Genomic DNA, 18,268 nt, shown 5'->3' with positions numbered 1-18,268 from the left:
ACAGTACTTAGGTACAATGTCCACATCTAATACTGAAATGGGCCACCGGACCCTCCACTCGCATTGTGGACACCAGTCGTCTGAACATTGACGCCCGCATCCCGGTCATATCAAAGAGGAAAAAAAAAAAAAAAATACAAGAGAAATAAACAACAGACCGAGGTCTGTGTTTTGTGTGTGGGATACGACTCCTGCAACTGTTTTGGGTTACCCTTGACCAATGTCAGTAAGTCAGACCGAGTAGGGAACGTCGGAAGACCCATTCTAATCCAGTTACCAGCATTTGGGGTCGGTCATACATACCACCTACCGTTTGGATCGACATAAACGGCCAAAAAGGAAAAACAAAAGATAAAAAATAATAATAATAATAAACAAAAAAAAAATTAAAAAATTATGGAGGGCTGGATCGTACACTGGGGCTGCCGACTCATGCAGCCACCAAGTATAAGACCAAAAGCATCTGCACGCCATGTATCTCCCCCTCTACATCCCGCAACCTCTTCGCCTGCGTCTTATTCACCGGACCTGCTCACAACTCTACGCGGCTGGTTTGTGTGCGCCATTTGTTTGCTGGCCTTGCCACACATCTTTTGTTTTGCTATTTAAAGAGTGCTCGGTGCTGCCATCAACCCATCACCTTCGTGAGCAGCTGGACTGTCATCTCTCCACATTCATCCTAATCACCGCACGCACTTGCACTCTTGCAAAGAAGAACCCATCACCTTACCCAAGATGGCGCCTTTCAAGAAGATGTTTGGCAAGAGACTATCACAGTCTGAGCCAGTAAACACCGAGGACCCTGACCATGATCTGGAAACTGGTCAGTTCATCAGCCTCCGTGGAGGTGGCAGCGACCCTGCCCCCGCTGCAACCTCGCAGGCGCCCGCCTCCACTGGCGCCGCACCAGCCGGCCAGGAGAACCCATACATGGACGAGTACCAAGCGTAAGTACAGAAAGAGAACATGATCCTCAACACGCCCAGCAGCAGGAACACGTGTAATAACAGGTGCTCTTGAATACAGTCTCGTCCGCTACATCGACACCTACCGGGATCCTCGCGAGAGTCAGGGCGAGGAGGAGCTAGAGAGCGATGAGGTCAAGAAGGCCCCCTGGTGGGCTTTCTGGAGGCCCAAGGGTGCCACCAAGAGCCTTTCGGACTTCAACACCCCCGCTGAGTGGCTCAACACCAACATTTCGGCCGGTCTTGACTCCCTCGAGGTTGAGAGGAGACGCAAGTACTCGGGATGGAACGAGCTCACCACCGAGAAGGAGAACATGCTTCTCAAGTTCATTGGTTTCTTCCAGGGTCCCATTCTCTATGGTATGTCACCTCGTGGGGATTTATAACTTTGCTGCGTTCCAATGGCAACCAACTAACTCGATTCTGTTCTATAGTCATGGAGGCTGCTGCTATCCTTGCCTTTGCCCTTCAAGACTGGATCGATGCCGGTGTCATTGTCGGTATCCTGCTGCTTAACGCCATCGTCGGTTGGTACCAAGAGAAGCAAGCCGCCGATGTCGTCGCCTCCCTCAAGGGTGACATCGCCATGAAGGCCCGCGTCGTCCGTAACGGCAGTGAACAGGAGATCCGCGCCAGGGAGCTTGTCCCTGGTGACATCGTCATCATTGAGGAAGGCCATGTTGTTCCCGGCGATGCCCGTCTTATCTGCGACTACGACAATGCCAGGGACGGCTTCGCCCAGTACCAGGCCGAACTCAACGCCCAGGACATTTCCAGCCCCCGCGGCGAGAAGTACGAGTCTGATGACGAGGATGGTACTCCCCACGTCGGCCACGCCATTGTTGCCATTGACCAGTCTGCCATCACTGGAGAGTCTCTCGCCGTCGACAAGTACATGACCGACACCGTCTACTACACCACCGGATGCAAGCGCGGAAAGGCCTACGGTATCGTCACCCACGGCGCCCAGGCCTCGTTCGTCGGAAAGACCGCCTCGCTCGTCCAGGGTGCTCAGGACCAGGGTCACTTCAAGGCCATCATGAACTCGATCGGTTCTGCTCTCCTGGTTCTCGTCGTCGTTTTCATCCTCGCTGCCTGGATTGGTGGTTTCTACCGTCACTTGGCTGTTGCCTACCCCCAGGACAGCTCCGTCAACCTGCTTCACTATGTTCTTATTCTGCTCATTATTGGTGTCCCCGTCGGTCTGCCCGTCGTTACCACCACCACCCTCGCCGTCGGTGCCGCTTACCTCGCCAAGGAGAAGGCTATTGTTCAGAAGCTCACCGCTATCGAGTCGCTTGCCGGTGTCGACATTCTCTGCTCCGACAAGACTGGTACTCTTACCGCTAACCAGCTTTCGGTCCGCGAGCCGTTCGTCATGGAGGGCGTTGACATCAACTGGATGATGGCTGTCGCTGCTCTCGCCTCGAGCCACAACATCAAGTCCCTCGACCCCATCGACAAGATCACCATCCTCACCCTCAAGCGCTACCCCAAGGCCAAGGAGATGATTTCTGAGGGCTGGACCACCGAGAAGTTCACTCCCTTCGACCCCGTCTCCAAGCGTATTACCTCGATCTGCAACTACAAGGGCGTCAAGTACACTTGCTGCAAGGGTGCACCCAACGCCGTCCTTGCCATCAGCAACTGCACCGACGAGCAGAAGCGTCTCTTCAAGGAGAAGGCCACCGAGTTCGCCCGCCGTGGTTTCCGTTCGCTCGCTGTTGCCGTCCAGGAGGCCGATGGCCCCTGGCAGATGCTTGGCATGCTTTCCCTCTTCGACCCTCCCCGTGAGGATACCGCCCAGACCATCGCTGAGGCTCAGGCTCTCGGTCTCTCCGTCAAGATGCTTACTGGTGACGCCATTGCTATCGCCAAGGAGACCTGCCGCATGCTTGCCATGGGTACCAAGGTTTACAACTCGGACAAGCTCCTCCACAGCGACATGGCTGGCAGCGCTATCCACGACCTTTGCGAGCGCGCTGATGGTTTTGCCGAAGTTTTCCCCGAGCACAAGTACCAGGTCGTCGAAATGCTTCAGCAGCGTGGCCATCTCACTGCCATGACTGGTGACGGTGTCAACGATGCCCCGTCCTTGAAGAAGTCCGACTGTGGTATCGCTGTCGAGGGTGCCACCGAGGCTGCCCAGGCCGCTGCTGACATTGTCTTCCTCGCCCCCGGTCTCGGAACAATCGTGTCTGCTATCAAGATCTCCAGGCAGATCTTCCAGCGCATGAAGGCTTACATCCAGTACCGTATCGCTCTCTGTCTCCATCTCGAGATCTACCTCGTCACGTCCATGGTAAGTCCACGACTTTTGATCGCTGCAAGGCAATTTTTGAATATTCTGCTAACATGTCTTGTTCTTTCAGATCGCCATCAACGAGACTGTTCGTGTCGACCTGATCGTCTTCCTGGCCCTGTTCGCTGATCTTGCCACCATCGCCGTCGCTTACGACAACGCCCACTACGAGCGCCGTCCCGTCGAGTGGCAATTGCCCAAGATCTGGATCATCTCCATCGTCCTCGGTACTCTGCTCGCCATAGGCACCTGGATCCTCCGCGGTACCATGTGGCTCGAGAACGGCGGTATCATCCAGCACTACGGCAGCATCCAGGAGATCCTCTTCCTCCAGATCTCCCTTACTGAGAACTGGCTCATCTTCGTCACCCGTGGCTTCAACACCTTCCCTTCGTGGCAGCTCATCGGCGCCATCTTCGGTGTTGACATCCTCGCCTCCCTCTTCGCTGGTTTCGGTTGGTTCTCTGGTGGTCTCGGCGAGCCCGCTATCCCCGCCTCCCTGGCCAAGAACCTGTCGGAGAACGGCGCCGTCGACATTGTCACCATCGTCCTGGTCTGGATCTACTCCATCGCCGTCATCATCGTCATTGGTATCGTCTACTACGTCATGACCGGCTGGAAGCGCCTGGACGACCTCGGCCGCAAGAAGCGCTCCGCCCAGGACACCATGATGGAGAACATCCTCACCCACCTGAGCAAGGTCGCCGTCGAGCACGAGGTCGACGCTCGTGGTGGCAACCGCTACTACATTGCTACCAAGCAGGTTGTCGAGGAGGATGACTAAATTTACTCACCTCCTGCAACTGCACACATAGTACAATGCTACTACAACAATTTCTTTGAACAACAAAAAAAAACGAAACAAAAAAAAACATAAAAAAGAGATGCACTTGTCTGCACTGTATACCCTGGATTTTTCTTTTGTAGGGGTTTTTTATTTTGTATACACCCCATTTTATTTTCCCGGAGGCGTTTACATATGCACAAGGTGGCAAAACATTTTAGACTATGGGGGTTTGGGGCGCTATTCAGCGATCACATAATTTTCTTTTCAATAAATATAGTTAAAACTCACATCTCGGTGCATCGCTTGTGATATCGTATTTCTTTTATATTTTTGTGAATGGGATTCTAGGCGAAGTATTGGGCACATGACTGATGTTCGGAAATGGAGCTTGTTACCTGTTTCAACATTGGGCGGACACTAGAACTAGATAGCTTCACGTGAAAGGGCTCAATTTGACATGATCACCAAAAAAAAAAAAAAGGATCCCTATAGATGACCGCCTTGATGAATGTATTGTAGGAAACCCCTTGCATTGGTGGTTAATTTGTCGTTACATGCAGTTACGCAACAAGGTAGGAGGTCCAAACAAACAAGTATTAAAGTTTAGGTGCAGGGTAATCTGCTGTATCAGTCATGTCCAGCCCCACTTGCACATCCATTCAGGGAGAGGAGAGTGTCACTTCACTTGTACTATGTATATATGGACATGAGTCATGTGTATTGATTGTGTCAATCAATTACTTGGATTCAACTTTGACACGAGAAAATCGAATTACATTGAGAGAACCGAGCCTTGTCCCACCAAGAATACGGTGAATGGTAACAAAATAGATAGATAGATAGCCTTGCCTTGATGCAAACCAAAACAAAACCAGCCTCACTGCCTTCCTTTTTCTTTTCTCCTTCTTTACAAATTTGCATCATATTTACTGCAGCATAGCATCTAAGCTCTCTCCCAGGATAGCCTCAATCTTTGTGATCCAGCGATGCGTCTCCTTCTCGACGTCCTCGTCGTCGTCATCCTGAAGCTCGCTAATGTATGGCAGCATCTCGGAAAGCATCTCAAGCCAATCCTCACCGAGGGTGTCCGTCAGCGACTGCTCGCAGCGGACAGCCGCAAGCCTAACATAGGCAGAGGGCGAGCGAAGGCGCTTGAGCACTGCCGTGTTGAGCTCCTTGCGGTGGTCTCGTGAGGCCGCCGCCTCGGCCAAACCCACGACAGCCTTTTGCACCAGGTCGCCACCGGGAAGTTCGCCCAGTGCGGCGGCGTGCTCGAGCTGCTCCACCAAGAGACCCGAGACGGCCTCGAAGTGGGCTGGAACCTGCCAGAAGCCACCGCTGTCGTGCTCGAAACACTTGGCCAGCGTTTTCAGTACCAATTGCCACAGCTCCCGGTCCTCCATTTTTGACGGATCTGATGCCTTGAGGATGGTCGTGGCGTCGTCGATAATGTATGACGCGTAGCCTGCCACAACATCCTTGAGGTTGTCAAAGAAGGCCAAGAGGAAACTGTAGACGCTTTGGTGGCGTAGGACCCTGCCGAGCTTATCGTCCTTGGGTAAACCAGTAGTCACCCATTCCATCAGTTGAGTGAATACAGTGCGGAACTTGCTATCGTTCAGCTTGTAGATCATCTTCAGGGCAACATCATTGATCAATGCCTCGATCTCGGTCAGCTTAGCCATGGCGGCAATGCTGACTGTGTCTTTGGACTGCACGCTCCGCCGGAGGTCGAGAGCACTGAGGAATATGGTTGAAAGTATCGAGATGTGCTTTGAAATGATGGCGCTGGGGTGTTTTTCTAGTACGGTTGCCAGAAGTTTCAAGTACTCCTCCACGGCCTAATTTGGTTGTTAGCGTCGTGTGTCACAAAAGATAGAGCATGTTGGAATGGGTCAACCAGAGAAAGAGTGTACTTACAGAGAAGCCGGCGTTGACGGTCTGAGCCCAGTTTTGCTCCAGGGCTGACAGCATAGTGTTCGCGTCAACCTGGTTCGCCAGGAGTTGCAAGCAACTTAATCTGGTCTGTGAGCTCTCGTCGCCGAGGCTGGCTTCGGCCGAAACGTTGGAAATCTCCAACAGCTGGCCAATGTACGTCTTGGTCAGCATGTATGGAACATGCACAGCCAGGGACTCAAAGAACGAATAGACAGCGTTATGAAGTGCAGGCTCCTTCTCGCCCTGGAGGCTTTCAGAAAGATAAGCGAGTGCCTTGGGAAGTGAGACGGGAAGGGTTGGCACGATGCCATCTTGGAGCACATCCACCAAAGATGCAAGGCAAAGAAGAGCCATGACACGAAGACGCTTATCAGGCTGGCCCAGGCAGCAATCCCCAGCAATAGTCGTGGCCGCGGCAGCAACCGCCTCGAGATCTTTCTTGCCGTACTTCTCGGCAATCTTGTCGACACACGCCACAGCAGTGTGCTTGTACGCAATATCATCGGAGTCACGTATGACTGCCGTGAGCTGCGGCAGGAAGGCAAGCAGGACCGTCCGCGAGTCTGCATCCGTATTGCTTTCCTGATCCACGCGAACCTCGAGGGTACGAAGCACCTTTTGTCGGAGGCTGATGCTTGGGCGGTCAAGCAAGTTCTCGACGGCCTTGATGAACTCGCCGATCGAGAGCAGATTGAGGAGTCCGGCAAGGGTATCGCTGCACCGTGCATGCAGAGCTTTGTTGGTCTTGACAGTCTCTGCCAGTGTGAGTATCTTCTCCAGGAGGGATGCGTAGAGCTCCCTGAACTTGGAAGCCTCCATATCGTCTCGCCCCGCAAGCTGGCTAACCTCGGTGCGCAGCTGTCGACTAGACAGGACCTTGGGCAGCAGCGTGAGCTCCTTAAGCGCAGTCTTGTGAAGGTCCTGGTCGTCGTCCGTGTTTCTGTTGAATAGAGTAGCCGCCAAAGTAGGTTTGGGCTGCAGACAGTCGCTGACTAGGTCCAAGAGCATGACGAGCGATTGCAGCTGAACCTCCACGCCAAAGGAGTTCATCAAGTCCTTACAGAAGGCAACCATACTATCCGTAGTTCCGTACTTGTCGACGAACATGGCCACCAGGGCAGCGAGGAAGTCCTTTGGACCCAGATTCTCGATCAGGGATATGAACATGTCACGCTTCCTGTGCGACGGGATGTGCTCGTAGGCGATGACGAAACTTGACAGAAGCTCCGCAGCGCTTGTAACAAGGTTCCTTCGGCTCTTACGGAAGGTCTCAACGAGGGGCGGGATGACTTCCTTGATTGTCTGCACCACAACGTGTGCAGAGTAGTCATCGCTTTGCCGAAGAACGGAGCCGCCCATGAAGGTGAAGATCGGCATCACGCTGTGAAGCACAACATCAGGTGCTGTGTTGGCAAGGCTGGCGACGAGCAGTAGAGCCGAGTTCTGGACCGCAGGGCTCGATGACTTCTGGATACACTGAACAAGTACATCGCCATGGCCCACAGAAGTATCGATCTTCAGAGACTTGTTGTTCTTGTAAGTTGGCATCATGGCCAAAAGGCTGCTCAGCACTAGGTTTTGAAGATAACCAAGCTCGGACCCAACCTGGGAGCGCAGTACTTGGAGGTCCGCCAATGTCACAAAAAGACTCTGGAGCAGCTCAGGGTGCTCAGCTGGCTTGGATCCCTCGACAAGTTGAAGTACGAATGTCACCTTGTTCAGCGCCGCCTTCACTGCGTTGGTGGCTTGCAAGGAAACCCCACGACTTTGGTCAGAGCTGCTTGTACGCCTCCGCTTGGTTGCAGGCGAGTCAGTTGTGATCTTTGGAATGTCTTGAAGAGACTCGAGGAAGGCATTGAGAATGTTGGTTGTGAGATCCACGTTCCTCAGGAAGTCGGCAGCCTCCTCAGAGACAAACTCTGCCGAAGAGCCACTCGATGCAGGAGTTTGGGCGAGGTCCAGCATGCTCAGCGCCAACTTTAGTTTCGAATCGCTCTTGATTGTGCTCCAAATCTTCTTTGTGCGGGAAAAAGTAGCTTCGACAAGGCCCTCACGGGTCCAGGCAGAGGAATTGGTGATAATATCGAATAGCATTTCCAGACCAGGCTTGTCATTGGCGACAACGACATTGACGCAGGATTGGTTAAACTTGGATTCGTCGATTCTTTCACGATCGCAAAGCTGAGTGGCCTCGGTAGAAGACAAACTAGCCCACCATCGCAAGAGTGGCAATAAAAGGCTGGTCCTCGTAGCCTTGGACACGCTGTCGACTTGATTAATAGGCTTGAGAAGACGTGCTTTCACAGCTAGCAGTGGAGTGTGGACGATATGGCTTGTTATGCAGCTGAAAATTGAGAGCCGAACCGCCGAGGAAAGCTGAGATCCTGTAGTCGAGTCCTTGTTGCTTTGCAAATGGGAGCGTAGGACATTCGAGATGTGCTCCTCATCAAGTACTGATTCCTCTAGAGCAGGTATTATAATTTCGTGCAACAGAGCGTGAGAGGCTGCAGGGTTCATCCACGTTTGCTCATCCGACTGCTCATACAGCTGCTTCGAGGCCCAAATAGGTCGTTTTGCTCCCTCGGCGCCTTCTGCATTCGGCTTGCCCAGAACGATGATCAAGTCAGCGGCTGATCGCCTAACTTTCTTGGCCGGGTCGCTAAGCGCAGCTACACAGTAGGGTATCATTGCTTGTAAGTCCAGGGCGGCGCAGTCCACCTGCTTCAGCCGTCTTTTGGCCATCTCTAGAGCCGCGGAGCGAATTAGGGTTGGGTAAGGACCACACCAAACCCGCATGTAGAAGCTGAAATAGTAGCTGTCGTCATGCGCAGTCTGTCGGCAAAGGAATGGTGCCTCATCAAATTTGAGAAGATCATCCGGATCGGTTGCGACAGAGAGGAGCACCTTGCACATATCGTCAAACAACTGATCGGACTTCTGCGACAAGAAAGATTTGACAGAGCGTGGGGGCACATCTAGGCGTTCAATAGCCGCCTCGAGTGTTTCCTTTGGCTGCTGACGAACTTCCAAGTCCTTCGCATCGTCCTCAGCAGGCTTGTCTTCCAAAAGTCTGCGGGGTCCAAACGAAGTGTCCAGACGAAGCTCTAATCCTTCAATGTCATAATCTTCGTCCTCTATAACCTGCCGCACCATAACGCCAGTTGCTCCTGCACTTTGCGACAGGAGCACAAGAGTTGACCCAAGCTGCTTTCGTGCTGATCCGTCCTGGTCCACCTCGTCTGTCATTTTGAGCGCGGCTCGGAGCAGCGATTTGAAAGCAACCTTGCCCAGCTTCTCTTGCAAAAGTCCCGAGAGTAAAAGAGACTTGATGATGGGCAGACCACGAGCATCGCCTTTCTTGGCTAATCTGTCAGCCAGCGCCAAGACCAATGCGTAGGCTAGCTTGTCGACTCGGCATTGCTTGGACGCTTCGATGAGCCTTTGAGGCAAATCTTCCATTTTAAGCAGGGCCTTTGCGACTCTGGAAGAGAGCTGCTTCGGGGCCCGGTACTGAGCGAGAATTGACAGGCACACAAGTCCAGGCCTGACGGTCTCGGCCGTCCAGCCAATGACGAGCTGCTCCATGAACACTGATAGCAGCTTGTCATCAAAGTTGGCCTTGGCGGCAAGTAGAGAAACTACCATGTAGGCAGCGATCTGGATATCGGGAACATCCTTCATGGTCATCGCGTCGCCCAACGGTTTTGAAACAAGAGCTATGAGTGCCAAATCATTGTCCAGCTGCACTCCCTGCCTGCCGGATCGGTTCATGTCTATCCTGCCATTGATGGCCTCAGTCATGACACCAGCCCAAAATGAAACAAGGGCCGGATATTGCTGCTTGTTCCTGCAGGCATCGAGTGTATATTCGGTGATTGCCGTCAAGAATTCGCGGTGGTGGGTGGCCTGGTAGACTATGGCCGCTCGGGGCGGTGCTGTCAAAGATCGAACGTAGGGTGCTAGGAACTTGTATTGCTGTGGAAGTTCGGCAGGCAGGATTGAGAGGAGAGTGACGAATGCGGGAATCGAGTGATATGGTAAAAAGGTGGCGAGGAGGGCTGAAGTGTTGAATTCGTGGATCCTGTTACCATGAGACGGTAGATCGTTAGGACCAGCGCAGCCGAAATGAGTCAATATGATATCCTTCCTTACCTGAAGCGTCGAATAAGCCACTCAATGGCCTTGATCGCCGGCATCAGTCTCAAGCGACTGCCCACCAGGCGCAAGAAGGACTCGACACGCCGATCAAGCTCATGGTTTTCCGCCTGGGTCATCTGTGAACGGTCCTCATCCTGACTTTGCTCACTGAAAAGTGTATTCGCAAATGGGGTGAAGCGGGCATCGAGCTGGCAAAGCTCTTCGAAACCGTCTCTACACGCGGTGTAGATTGTCTGGTAGCTCTGGCCGGCGGCGATGCGCGGCTCGAAAATCAAGGACTTGGTGTGTGCCGCCTTTTGCGCCTTGACATTCAGCGAGCTCCGAGACTTGGCGGCAATCTGCGCAAGTTGCGCAGCGAGGGAAGTCGCCATGTCTCAAGTGCCGTTGAGCGATGTGGACTGAGTGGGAAAGAGGTTCTCAAAAGAGGCACAGCAGCGACAGCGACATCATACCAAAAGTTTGAATGATTTCTGCCTTCTGCCACCTTCAATTGCGGTGCTTGCCCAAGAAAAAAAATCCAAAAAATTGTCGGAGCGGGGAACCGATAAGAAGCAAACCAATTCTCTTCTCCCGATAACAATTTTTGAGCGGGGCCACTAGCTCTTGCAAGGGTCCTGAAGCTATGCATTGAGATGGGGCGCTGCAATTTTCTCCAATCGGTGAAAAATGAGGAAGGCGACAGGAAGAAAAAAAAGAAAAGAAAAAAAAAACACAGCATCTAGAGGAGCTGCACATGATCTTTACAGATATTTACAAATATCTGATCGCAAAGGAAACAGTCCCTTGATTCCAGAACACACAGTTATAAAATTTCACAGGCATCTTGGTTATGGCATCCAGGGCAGTGAAGAGACGAAAGATCACGCCGCCTCCAGCAGACGGTGAGAATGATGGCTCCAAGAAGGCGAGCAGCACCGCCTTCTTCAACAAACACGCCGCCAGCTGGAACCTAGAGCAAGACTATGAATCCAGGCCGCGCAAGGGGAAGAAGAAGGATAAAGAGAGCACCCGCCTGCCCATCAAGACAGCAGATGGTCTCATTCAACATACCCAAGCGCCGGACGCTGGTGCGGTGAGCGATGAGGAATGGCTTGACGATGGCAGTGAGGCTGGTACTCAGTCTGAAGATGCTCCTGCTGAGGCTGTCGCCGCCAAAGTCCCAGCGAAACCGCAGGTACCTGAACGTGAGCAAATATTACGGGCCAAGGAGGAGCTGGCTAAGCTTGCTGCCGCTCTGAGTGAAGAGCCTGAGGAGAACCCAGGGGCGTTCAAGGCTCTGGCACAGCTCGGACAGACCAACATAGTGCCCATCAAGAAACTTTGTCTGGTCACTCAAATGACCATTTACAAGGATGTTATCCCAGGCTACCGCATTCGTCCGGCGGAGCAGGACATGGAGAAGGAGAAGCTTTCCAAGGAGGTCCGAAGGGTTAGGATGTATGAGCAATCGCTTGTCTCTGGGTACCACTCCTACATCAAAGAACTCGCAGTCCTTGCCAAAGCAAAGGACCCGGGGACAGCAAAGTACGCCAGCATTGCAATAACATGTGCGTGTTCGCTACTCACATCGGTCCCACACTTTAACTTTCGCACCGACCTGATCAAGATCTTGGTCACCAAGCTGAGCAGCAGAAAGGTGGATGACTCTTACAACAAATGTCTACGAGCTCTCGAGAGACTATTCCGGGATGATGAAGAGGGCAGACCGGCAATGGAGGCCGTTGCACTCCTTGCAAAGATGATGAAGGCGCGAAACTACCGCGTCGATGAGTCCGCGCTCAACTTATTCCTCCACCTACGTCTACTGTCCGAATTCTCTGGCAAGGCATCGCAGGATCATGTTGAACGACCTATGGAGGAGGGCAAGAAACCAAAGGCTAAGAGGGAATTCCGCACGAAACGGGAACGGAAGCTCTTGAAGGAGCAAAAGGCTGTCGAAAAGGATATGGCGCATGCCGATGCCTTAGTTAGCCATGAAGAGCGGGATCGGATGCAGTCGGAGACTCTGAAACTTGTGTTTGCCACTTACTTCCGAATCTTGAAGCTCAGACTGCCACATTTGATGGGTGCGGTACTCGAAGGGCTAGCCAAGTATGCACACCTGATCAACCAAGATTTCTTTGGAGACCTTTTGGAGGCGCTCAAGGACCTTATCCAGCAAACAGACGAAGATGCAAACGAGGATACCGCTGAGGGCGACGCGGCCACAGAAGACGGCACAGATGAGGCGGAGGCCCGCAACACCAGCCGCGAGTCCCTTCTTTGTATAGTCACTGCTTTCGCACTACTCGCGGGACAGGACGCACACAACAGTCGGTCGCAGCTGCACCTGGACCTTTCCTACTTCACGACGCGTCTATTCAAGGGCTTGACGGATCTCTCGGTGAACCCAGACCTGGAGCTTGGCGCCGGGTCGCTGCACCTTCCGGACCCCGACAGACCCAGCTCGACAAAGTCAAACAAAGTGAACCTGCAAACCACAACGGTGCTGCTGATCAGGTGCCTGACTGGCGTCCTGCTGCCACCGTGGAACATACGATCCGTGCCCCCCTTGCGCCTAGCGGCATTCACAAAGCAGCTCATGACAGCATCGCTACAGGTGCCGGAGAAGTCCTGTCAAGCCATCTTGGCCCTGCTGCACGACGTCTCGCACACTCACGGAAAGAAGATTGCGGCCCTGTGGAGCACCGAAGAGCGCAAGGGTGACGGCAACTTCAACCCCCTCAGCGAAACCGTTGAGGGAAGCAACCCCTTTGCGACCACCGTGTGGGAAGGGGAGCTGTTGAGGAGACATTACTGTCCCAAGGTGCGGGAGGGTGCGAAACTGTTGGAGAAGAGTCTTGCCATGTAGGGAGCGAAGCGGATAGAAATAAGAAGAAAAGTGGTCATTCGAAGAAATTCATTCAATTTTCCCTCAGGTGAGGTGTGACATTCTGGGTAGAAAACCTGAAGCGATTAAAGCTTATCCTCGCAACATCTTGACACCCCTGCATCGCCTATTGTCTCCGTGGTCTTGCGTCCCTGATCTCAACTATAGTAGTGTGTTTATTCGCCCAAGCCAAGTCCTGTTGTTTGTTCGAAAGACCGTGGCAAGTGGCAAATACTGATGTAAGCTGTGCAATCAATCCAAAATCATGCTTTGAATACCATCTGATTAGTGGTAAGGATGAGCTGGGAGGGACATCTCCCGGCATTCACAGTGCTCTTTGTGATCATTGGGCAACCAAATTTAGATGTATTTTTTGACGTAGACTGTTGGGATTTCTTGAAGACAATTGACGCTCCCGTACAGGTATTAACATGTCCCGATAAATAATCACACAACATCTCCGCTTCCCGACAGGCAATGATAGTAAGTATGAGAAACTGCAAAAATAGGTGAGTTGAGGAATGAAGAAAAGATACCCGTTGGAACTTTCATCTCCCATCCAACTCCGAAGACAAACGCTCACGACCGGTAGATACTACGAACACCTGAACGTAGCCCCCTCTGCATCATAAAGCGTCCGAAGCACTCACTAATCTCAACACAGAAAAACAACATGAACTGAATAAAAGACAACAAGTATTGCAATCCGACCAACTCATATATACAAAAGAGATGCAACGCAAAGAGTCGGCTTGCCCCTCAGGCTGCTTCCCTTGTTTTTTTTTGTTTCCGCCCTATGCTTTCGCGGGTCTTATAATAAATAGTGCGGTCGTGGAATGCAAAATCGAACAGGGGAAGAATTCAAGAGGACAAAGATTCTCTGTGCTCGTTCTAAAGAGTTTGTGATTTTATGCCACTGAACAGAAGAAATAGAAAGACTCTGTAAAGAAGAGTGAATGAAACAAAAAGTTCATAAAAAATGTAAAAGATATAAATGTGTCAAAACGGTCAAGACGCCGGTAAATGGGTGAAGAAATCTCGAAGAGAAACAGGAGACGAGAAAGAATAAAAATAAGGAAAGAAAAAAAGAAAACCACCGTTTGACATTCTCATATCGAGAAGAACGCCCCCCAAATGTAGTTAGTGCCGAACATCAAGAAATCCCACCCCAAGCGTCGCTCATATAATAGCCAGCTGCGTATGACAGCAAGTTCCCCTATTGTACAACAGAAAAAGAAGAATAAATTTAGTGTTAGCCAGCCGAGGCCGACTGATCCGCAAGTCAAATTAACCACCTCACATCATACCGCCGGCATTGATGGGCTGAGGTTGGCTCATTTGCATCGGCTGCATCAGCGTCTGCATCGAGTTGTATTGTGGCGCATGGCTCATTGGCCCAGGGTTAGGGCTGACAGCGTTTGAGTTCGGGTGCTGCGTTGTGTTGCCGTGAGCCATTGCCGAGTTCAGTGAAGACGTAACGTATCCACCCTCGGAGGTGGGGGAGGCTTCCTCTAGAGACCCGAGGTGATCCTCGCCCGAATACTCTTCCTCATCCTCGCCCGACAGGATAAGTCCCTCGCCGCCGTCGGCCCGATCATGCGTGCGCTTGTGCCTACAGGTTAGGAAAGAAAAAAGAGTTAGTCGGTGGTTACTTGACAGAAGACGAGACATGTCGTTTCCTGTTTGAAAAGTGTTGTGCTGCTGCTCTGTGCTGTGGCGTGACGGACGACGCGGCGATGGCTGGCTTGGTGGGCGGTCTGATCTTGATCAAATTCATCGACGGTGACTCCTTTCTGGTACATAGCAGGCGCACAACATCTTCAACCAGGAAAAGACATAGGAAATGATACATCAAGGAAAGGTAAGGGGCATACTGTGCTAGGTTGTCTGATCGGGAGAACGCCTTGCTACAATAAGGGCAGATGTAGGGTCTTTCTTGTGTATGGGTTCTCACGTGTCTGGAAGGTTTGGTTTTGGTCAGAAACAGGCCCGCGCGGGCTTTGCTTTTGGTCAAGTTGTCTTTCTGCAGGGGACTCTTTTGGTTTCACAAATGAAATTTGGTGCAGTCTTACCGCTTCAGGTGCTCGAGGCGCTTGAAGAGACGACCACAGGTCGGGATCGGGCACGAGTGTGACTTTTGCGGGTAGGGGCCGACTTCGCTGCCCATGACGGTTGCCGAGCGTGCCCTGCGGACAACATTCGGGCCGCCCTGGGCCATTGGCCTGCTGCGGTCGTCCATAGGGCTGGTCATATCGTCGGAGGGCATAGGGTACTGTTGCTGTTCAAGGTTGACGTGGTGCATGCCAGGGCTGCCTTCCACGGTGGAGAGAGGGGTTCCATGGCGCGACATTTGTTCCATAGCCTCCCTCTGGTGGTTTGCCATTGACATGGGCGGGTTGCTGTAGATGAGTCCCGGGGGAGAGTTGTCGAGCGACTCATCGCCCTCGGCAACGGGACCGACGGATGCCGACACAGATCGACGAAGGTCCGATGGCCTGTGAGCGGCGGTGGCGGCAGCCGTGGCTGCAGCGATGGCCGACATGCCTGGCGGAATTGATGAGCGTCTTCTCCTCTGCTTGTAGGTTGGGGAGCCCTCAATCACAGAGTAAACATTGTTTGACCCATAGGACCTTGTGAATTGGGGGCCAGCGAGGTTGGACGGAGGCAACTGGACCATACCATTTAAGCCGTTCACACCGTTCATGTGATCAGGGATAGCAGTGTAGAGTCCAGTTTCCTCGTTGGCAATGTAGGCAGGCTCGGCACCCATTCCCATGGCTTGTTGGGGAGGAGTGAGAGGCTCGAAGGAGATTCCCCTGTTTCCGTAGTCGTCATAGTGTGAGGACACGAAAGAAGGCGCGGGAGAGTACTCAAGGGCGTATGCGGGCATCGAGGCGTGGCGCTGGTGGCTTTGTGAGATTGGGACTCCGTTTTGGTTGTACTGGACGCGGTTAAAGTCCGGCTCCCTCTTGACTGCCGGCTGGGGCGGCATCCCGGGGGCCATCGCCATCGCGGCATATGGGACCATGGCGTCCAGGCCATCCGCTAAAGGGGCCATCGATTGGGGCATTGGCTGTGTCATCATCTGGGGAGGTGGGGGCATCGAGTCCATCGCCCTCATGACGGGGGAAGTAGACTGCGACGGAGGGAAGGAAACCTGCTGGGCGTTGAAGGAAGACGAGTTCGCTTGTTGAGCCTTGGTCAATTGCTCGTAGAGCGACTGCGACGAGTCGTACTGGAAGGACAGAGCCGGCTCGCTGACAGCCATAGTCGTAGCCTCCTGGCCCATCTTTTCCCTCTTAAGATCCCTCTCGAGCGCATCGAGGAAAAGACGGTCGTGTGGTACGCTATACCAGTAAAAGACCTTTTGCTTCTTTTGTGTCCTGATGCAGTTGTTCTTGTACAGGAAGTCCAAGAACGGGCTCTTGGGCTCCTCGAGGGAGGCGTCGGTGCCAGACTTGAGGTTGCGGAGATCTGAGAAGATGCCCTCTTCAAACTTCTTCGAGTTCTTTACCGGTCGGCCAAAGGCTTGGAACCTGAACGATAAGCATCGTACGATGTCTGTGCCAGAAATGTGAAAGAGGTTGTTCCATAGTACGCAAGAGACGTATTCTCCTGTTGGTAGTAGGAACCTGCGGATGTACTGGTCTGGTTGCCAATCGACGGGAGCAGAGATGAGGAAGTATTTCACTAGGAACTGTCAGTCATTTCTTTTTATCCAGGCCTGGGCGCCATTATTTGGAACATGATGTGCTGAGACTCACGATTATCAACCTGTTGCAGAGCAACCTGTGCATCGTGTGGTAATGCTTGTTGTGCTTCTGTGCTGAGCATGAAGGTTTCGGGTTTTTGAGGCGCGGCGGCGACGCCGGCGTTGTGTGGATGGGAATACATGTTGAGGGACGACTCTAATGGAAGACGTCAAGTCTCAAGCGAGACCTGGGAGGTGCGGAAAGCCAAGGGAACGAATGCAGTGACTAGATTGAATTCTGAAAGCGTGACTTGACGGGACGTTGGTGATCGTGGATACTGGGGTCCAGCCTGCGTTGCAAGCCGTTGTCGCTGAGGCGCTGCCTTGGTTCTAGTATGTTTGTTTCTGATGATGAGTGAAATGAGAGGCGTCGAGTCCAGCCCGGAGAGGGGGAAGTAGTCCAATTGCTTCAAGCGAATGGATGCGAGAGTGGTTGCGTCGCTAGTGTACACCGTCTAGGTGCGCCGCTAATATAAAAAAAAAGGGGGGTGGATATTTTCAATGTTGCCAGTAAGCTGTGGAGTAGTGAAGGGGGGCCCTCGACACGGCGATATAATGGTAAATTGCCCGTTCCAAGCCTGTGCTGTTCCTGTGCCAGTGGAGGCAGCGGGGTGGCGGCAGGTAAACAATTGGAGTCGAGCGAAATTAGTCGAGAATTATCGAAACGAAAATGGCGTGCAGGTCGGGTTGTTGGAAAAGATATAGATCTTCCCAAGGAATCGCCAGTGACCTTATTTTCAAATTGAACAAGAGAGCAGGTCAAGTTTTGCAACACTGCGCGTCGTAAGCCGAGGATTTTCGTCTAGGGTATGCGCCTACTGGAAAACCCGCCCAAATAATAAAATAATCAAAGAAGTGAAGAGGTCTGGTGCACAAGGCAAGCACACACACACAGACAGACAAGTCAATGGAAATGAAAAGAAGGAGGGGAATTTGTGCTGTCTAGGGCTCAGCGAAGACAGACAAGAAGTGGGTGAGAGCCTCCTTTTTGCGACTATGCGGATGGAAGGAGGAGGGCGGCGGAAAAAGAATAGGGACAAAAAAAAGGAAGAGTCTTGAACAGCCGGGAGAGCCACGCGCGAGCGGGTGAGAGCGAGGGTCTGGGGGTTTAATGATTTTCGCGTAGCTGGGTGGGAATCATTTTTTTTTGGAGATTATGGCTGCTGGACCGCTGCTTGGTGGCACCGGTGGATAGCCGGGAGTCTTCCTGGCTAATCAGAACGAGGCGTTTCTGAAGGACAGTGGGTGGGTGGGTGTGTGCCTGTACCGGCTTGACAGCCCCAGGAGCAGAACTGACTTGGAGTGGGCAGTGTGCAGTGGCCACCTTGCCAGGTAGAGGTAGGTACCTTGGTCTGGCTGTTCAACGGACGAGAAGGGCTTTGCTTTGGAAGGACGAGCAGGGGGGGTCGGACGATGGATGATGGACGGAAGAATGCGAATGCCCGGTCGGTTGGGCACTCCACATAAGGTCACCCGCTTTCAGGTACCAGGTGGGAAG

At 52.7% G+C, this 18,268-nt stretch overlaps 5 protein-coding genes across 5 annotated transcripts; 2 read left to right on the top strand and 3 right to left on the bottom strand.

The window, feature by feature from the left end:
• Positions 1-429: 429 nt before the first annotated feature.
• On the top strand, positions 430-4,341 carry PgNI_01313 (uncharacterized protein). The gene is made up of 4 exons (XM_031121386.1): positions 430-947; positions 1,027-1,325; positions 1,400-3,267; positions 3,338-4,341. The coding sequence occupies exons 1-4, from the start codon at positions 736-738 to the stop codon at positions 4,049-4,051; spliced, it is 3,093 nt and encodes a 1,030-aa protein (XP_030987144.1). The 5' UTR covers positions 430-735; the 3' UTR covers positions 4,052-4,341.
• PgNI_01314 (uncharacterized protein) lies at positions 1,085-4,080 on the bottom strand (the record flags this gene model as incomplete). Its single annotated transcript, XM_031121387.1, is given in 4 exon segments — positions 1,085-1,320; positions 1,383-3,289; positions 3,321-4,047; positions 4,062-4,080. 4 exon segments carry the CDS (start codon positions 4,078-4,080, stop codon positions 1,085-1,087), a joined length of 2,889 nt encoding a protein of 962 aa, XP_030987137.1.
• A 413-nt stretch (positions 4,342-4,754) lies between the features above and the next one.
• PgNI_01312 (uncharacterized protein) lies at positions 4,755-10,595 on the bottom strand. Its single transcript, XM_031121385.1, has 3 exons — positions 10,145-10,595; positions 5,975-10,073; positions 4,755-5,895 (listed from the first exon to the last, which is right to left on the bottom strand). The coding sequence occupies exons 1-3, from the start codon at positions 10,519-10,521 to the stop codon at positions 4,981-4,983; spliced, it is 5,391 nt and encodes a 1,796-aa protein (XP_030987143.1). The 5' UTR covers positions 10,522-10,595; the 3' UTR covers positions 4,755-4,980.
• Positions 10,596-10,979: 384 nt separating this feature from the next.
• PgNI_01311 (uncharacterized protein) lies at positions 10,980-13,001 on the top strand (the record flags this gene model as incomplete). Its single annotated transcript, XM_031121384.1, has 1 exon — positions 10,980-13,001. One exon carries the CDS (start codon positions 10,980-10,982, stop codon positions 12,999-13,001), a length of 2,022 nt encoding a protein of 673 aa, XP_030987142.1.
• Positions 13,002-13,373: 372 nt separating this feature from the next.
• On the bottom strand, positions 13,374-17,910 carry PgNI_01310 (uncharacterized protein). The gene is made up of 3 exons (XM_031121383.1): positions 16,784-17,910; positions 15,092-16,709; positions 13,374-14,631 (listed from the first exon to the last, which is right to left on the bottom strand). The coding sequence occupies exons 1-3, from the start codon at positions 16,911-16,913 to the stop codon at positions 14,316-14,318; spliced, it is 2,064 nt and encodes a 687-aa protein (XP_030987141.1). The 5' UTR covers positions 16,914-17,910; the 3' UTR covers positions 13,374-14,315.
• Between the last annotated feature and the right edge of the window lie 358 nt (positions 17,911-18,268).

The sequence above is a fragment of the Pyricularia grisea genome (assembly GCF_004355905.1).
Source record: "Pyricularia grisea strain NI907 chromosome Unknown Pyricularia_grisea_NI907_Scaffold_1, whole genome shotgun sequence".
Taxonomy (NCBI): domain Eukaryota; kingdom Fungi; phylum Ascomycota; class Sordariomycetes; order Magnaporthales; family Pyriculariaceae; genus Pyricularia; species Pyricularia grisea.
Note: the sequence above shows the minus strand (reverse complement) of the source record. Positions and strands in the feature narration are given on the sequence as shown.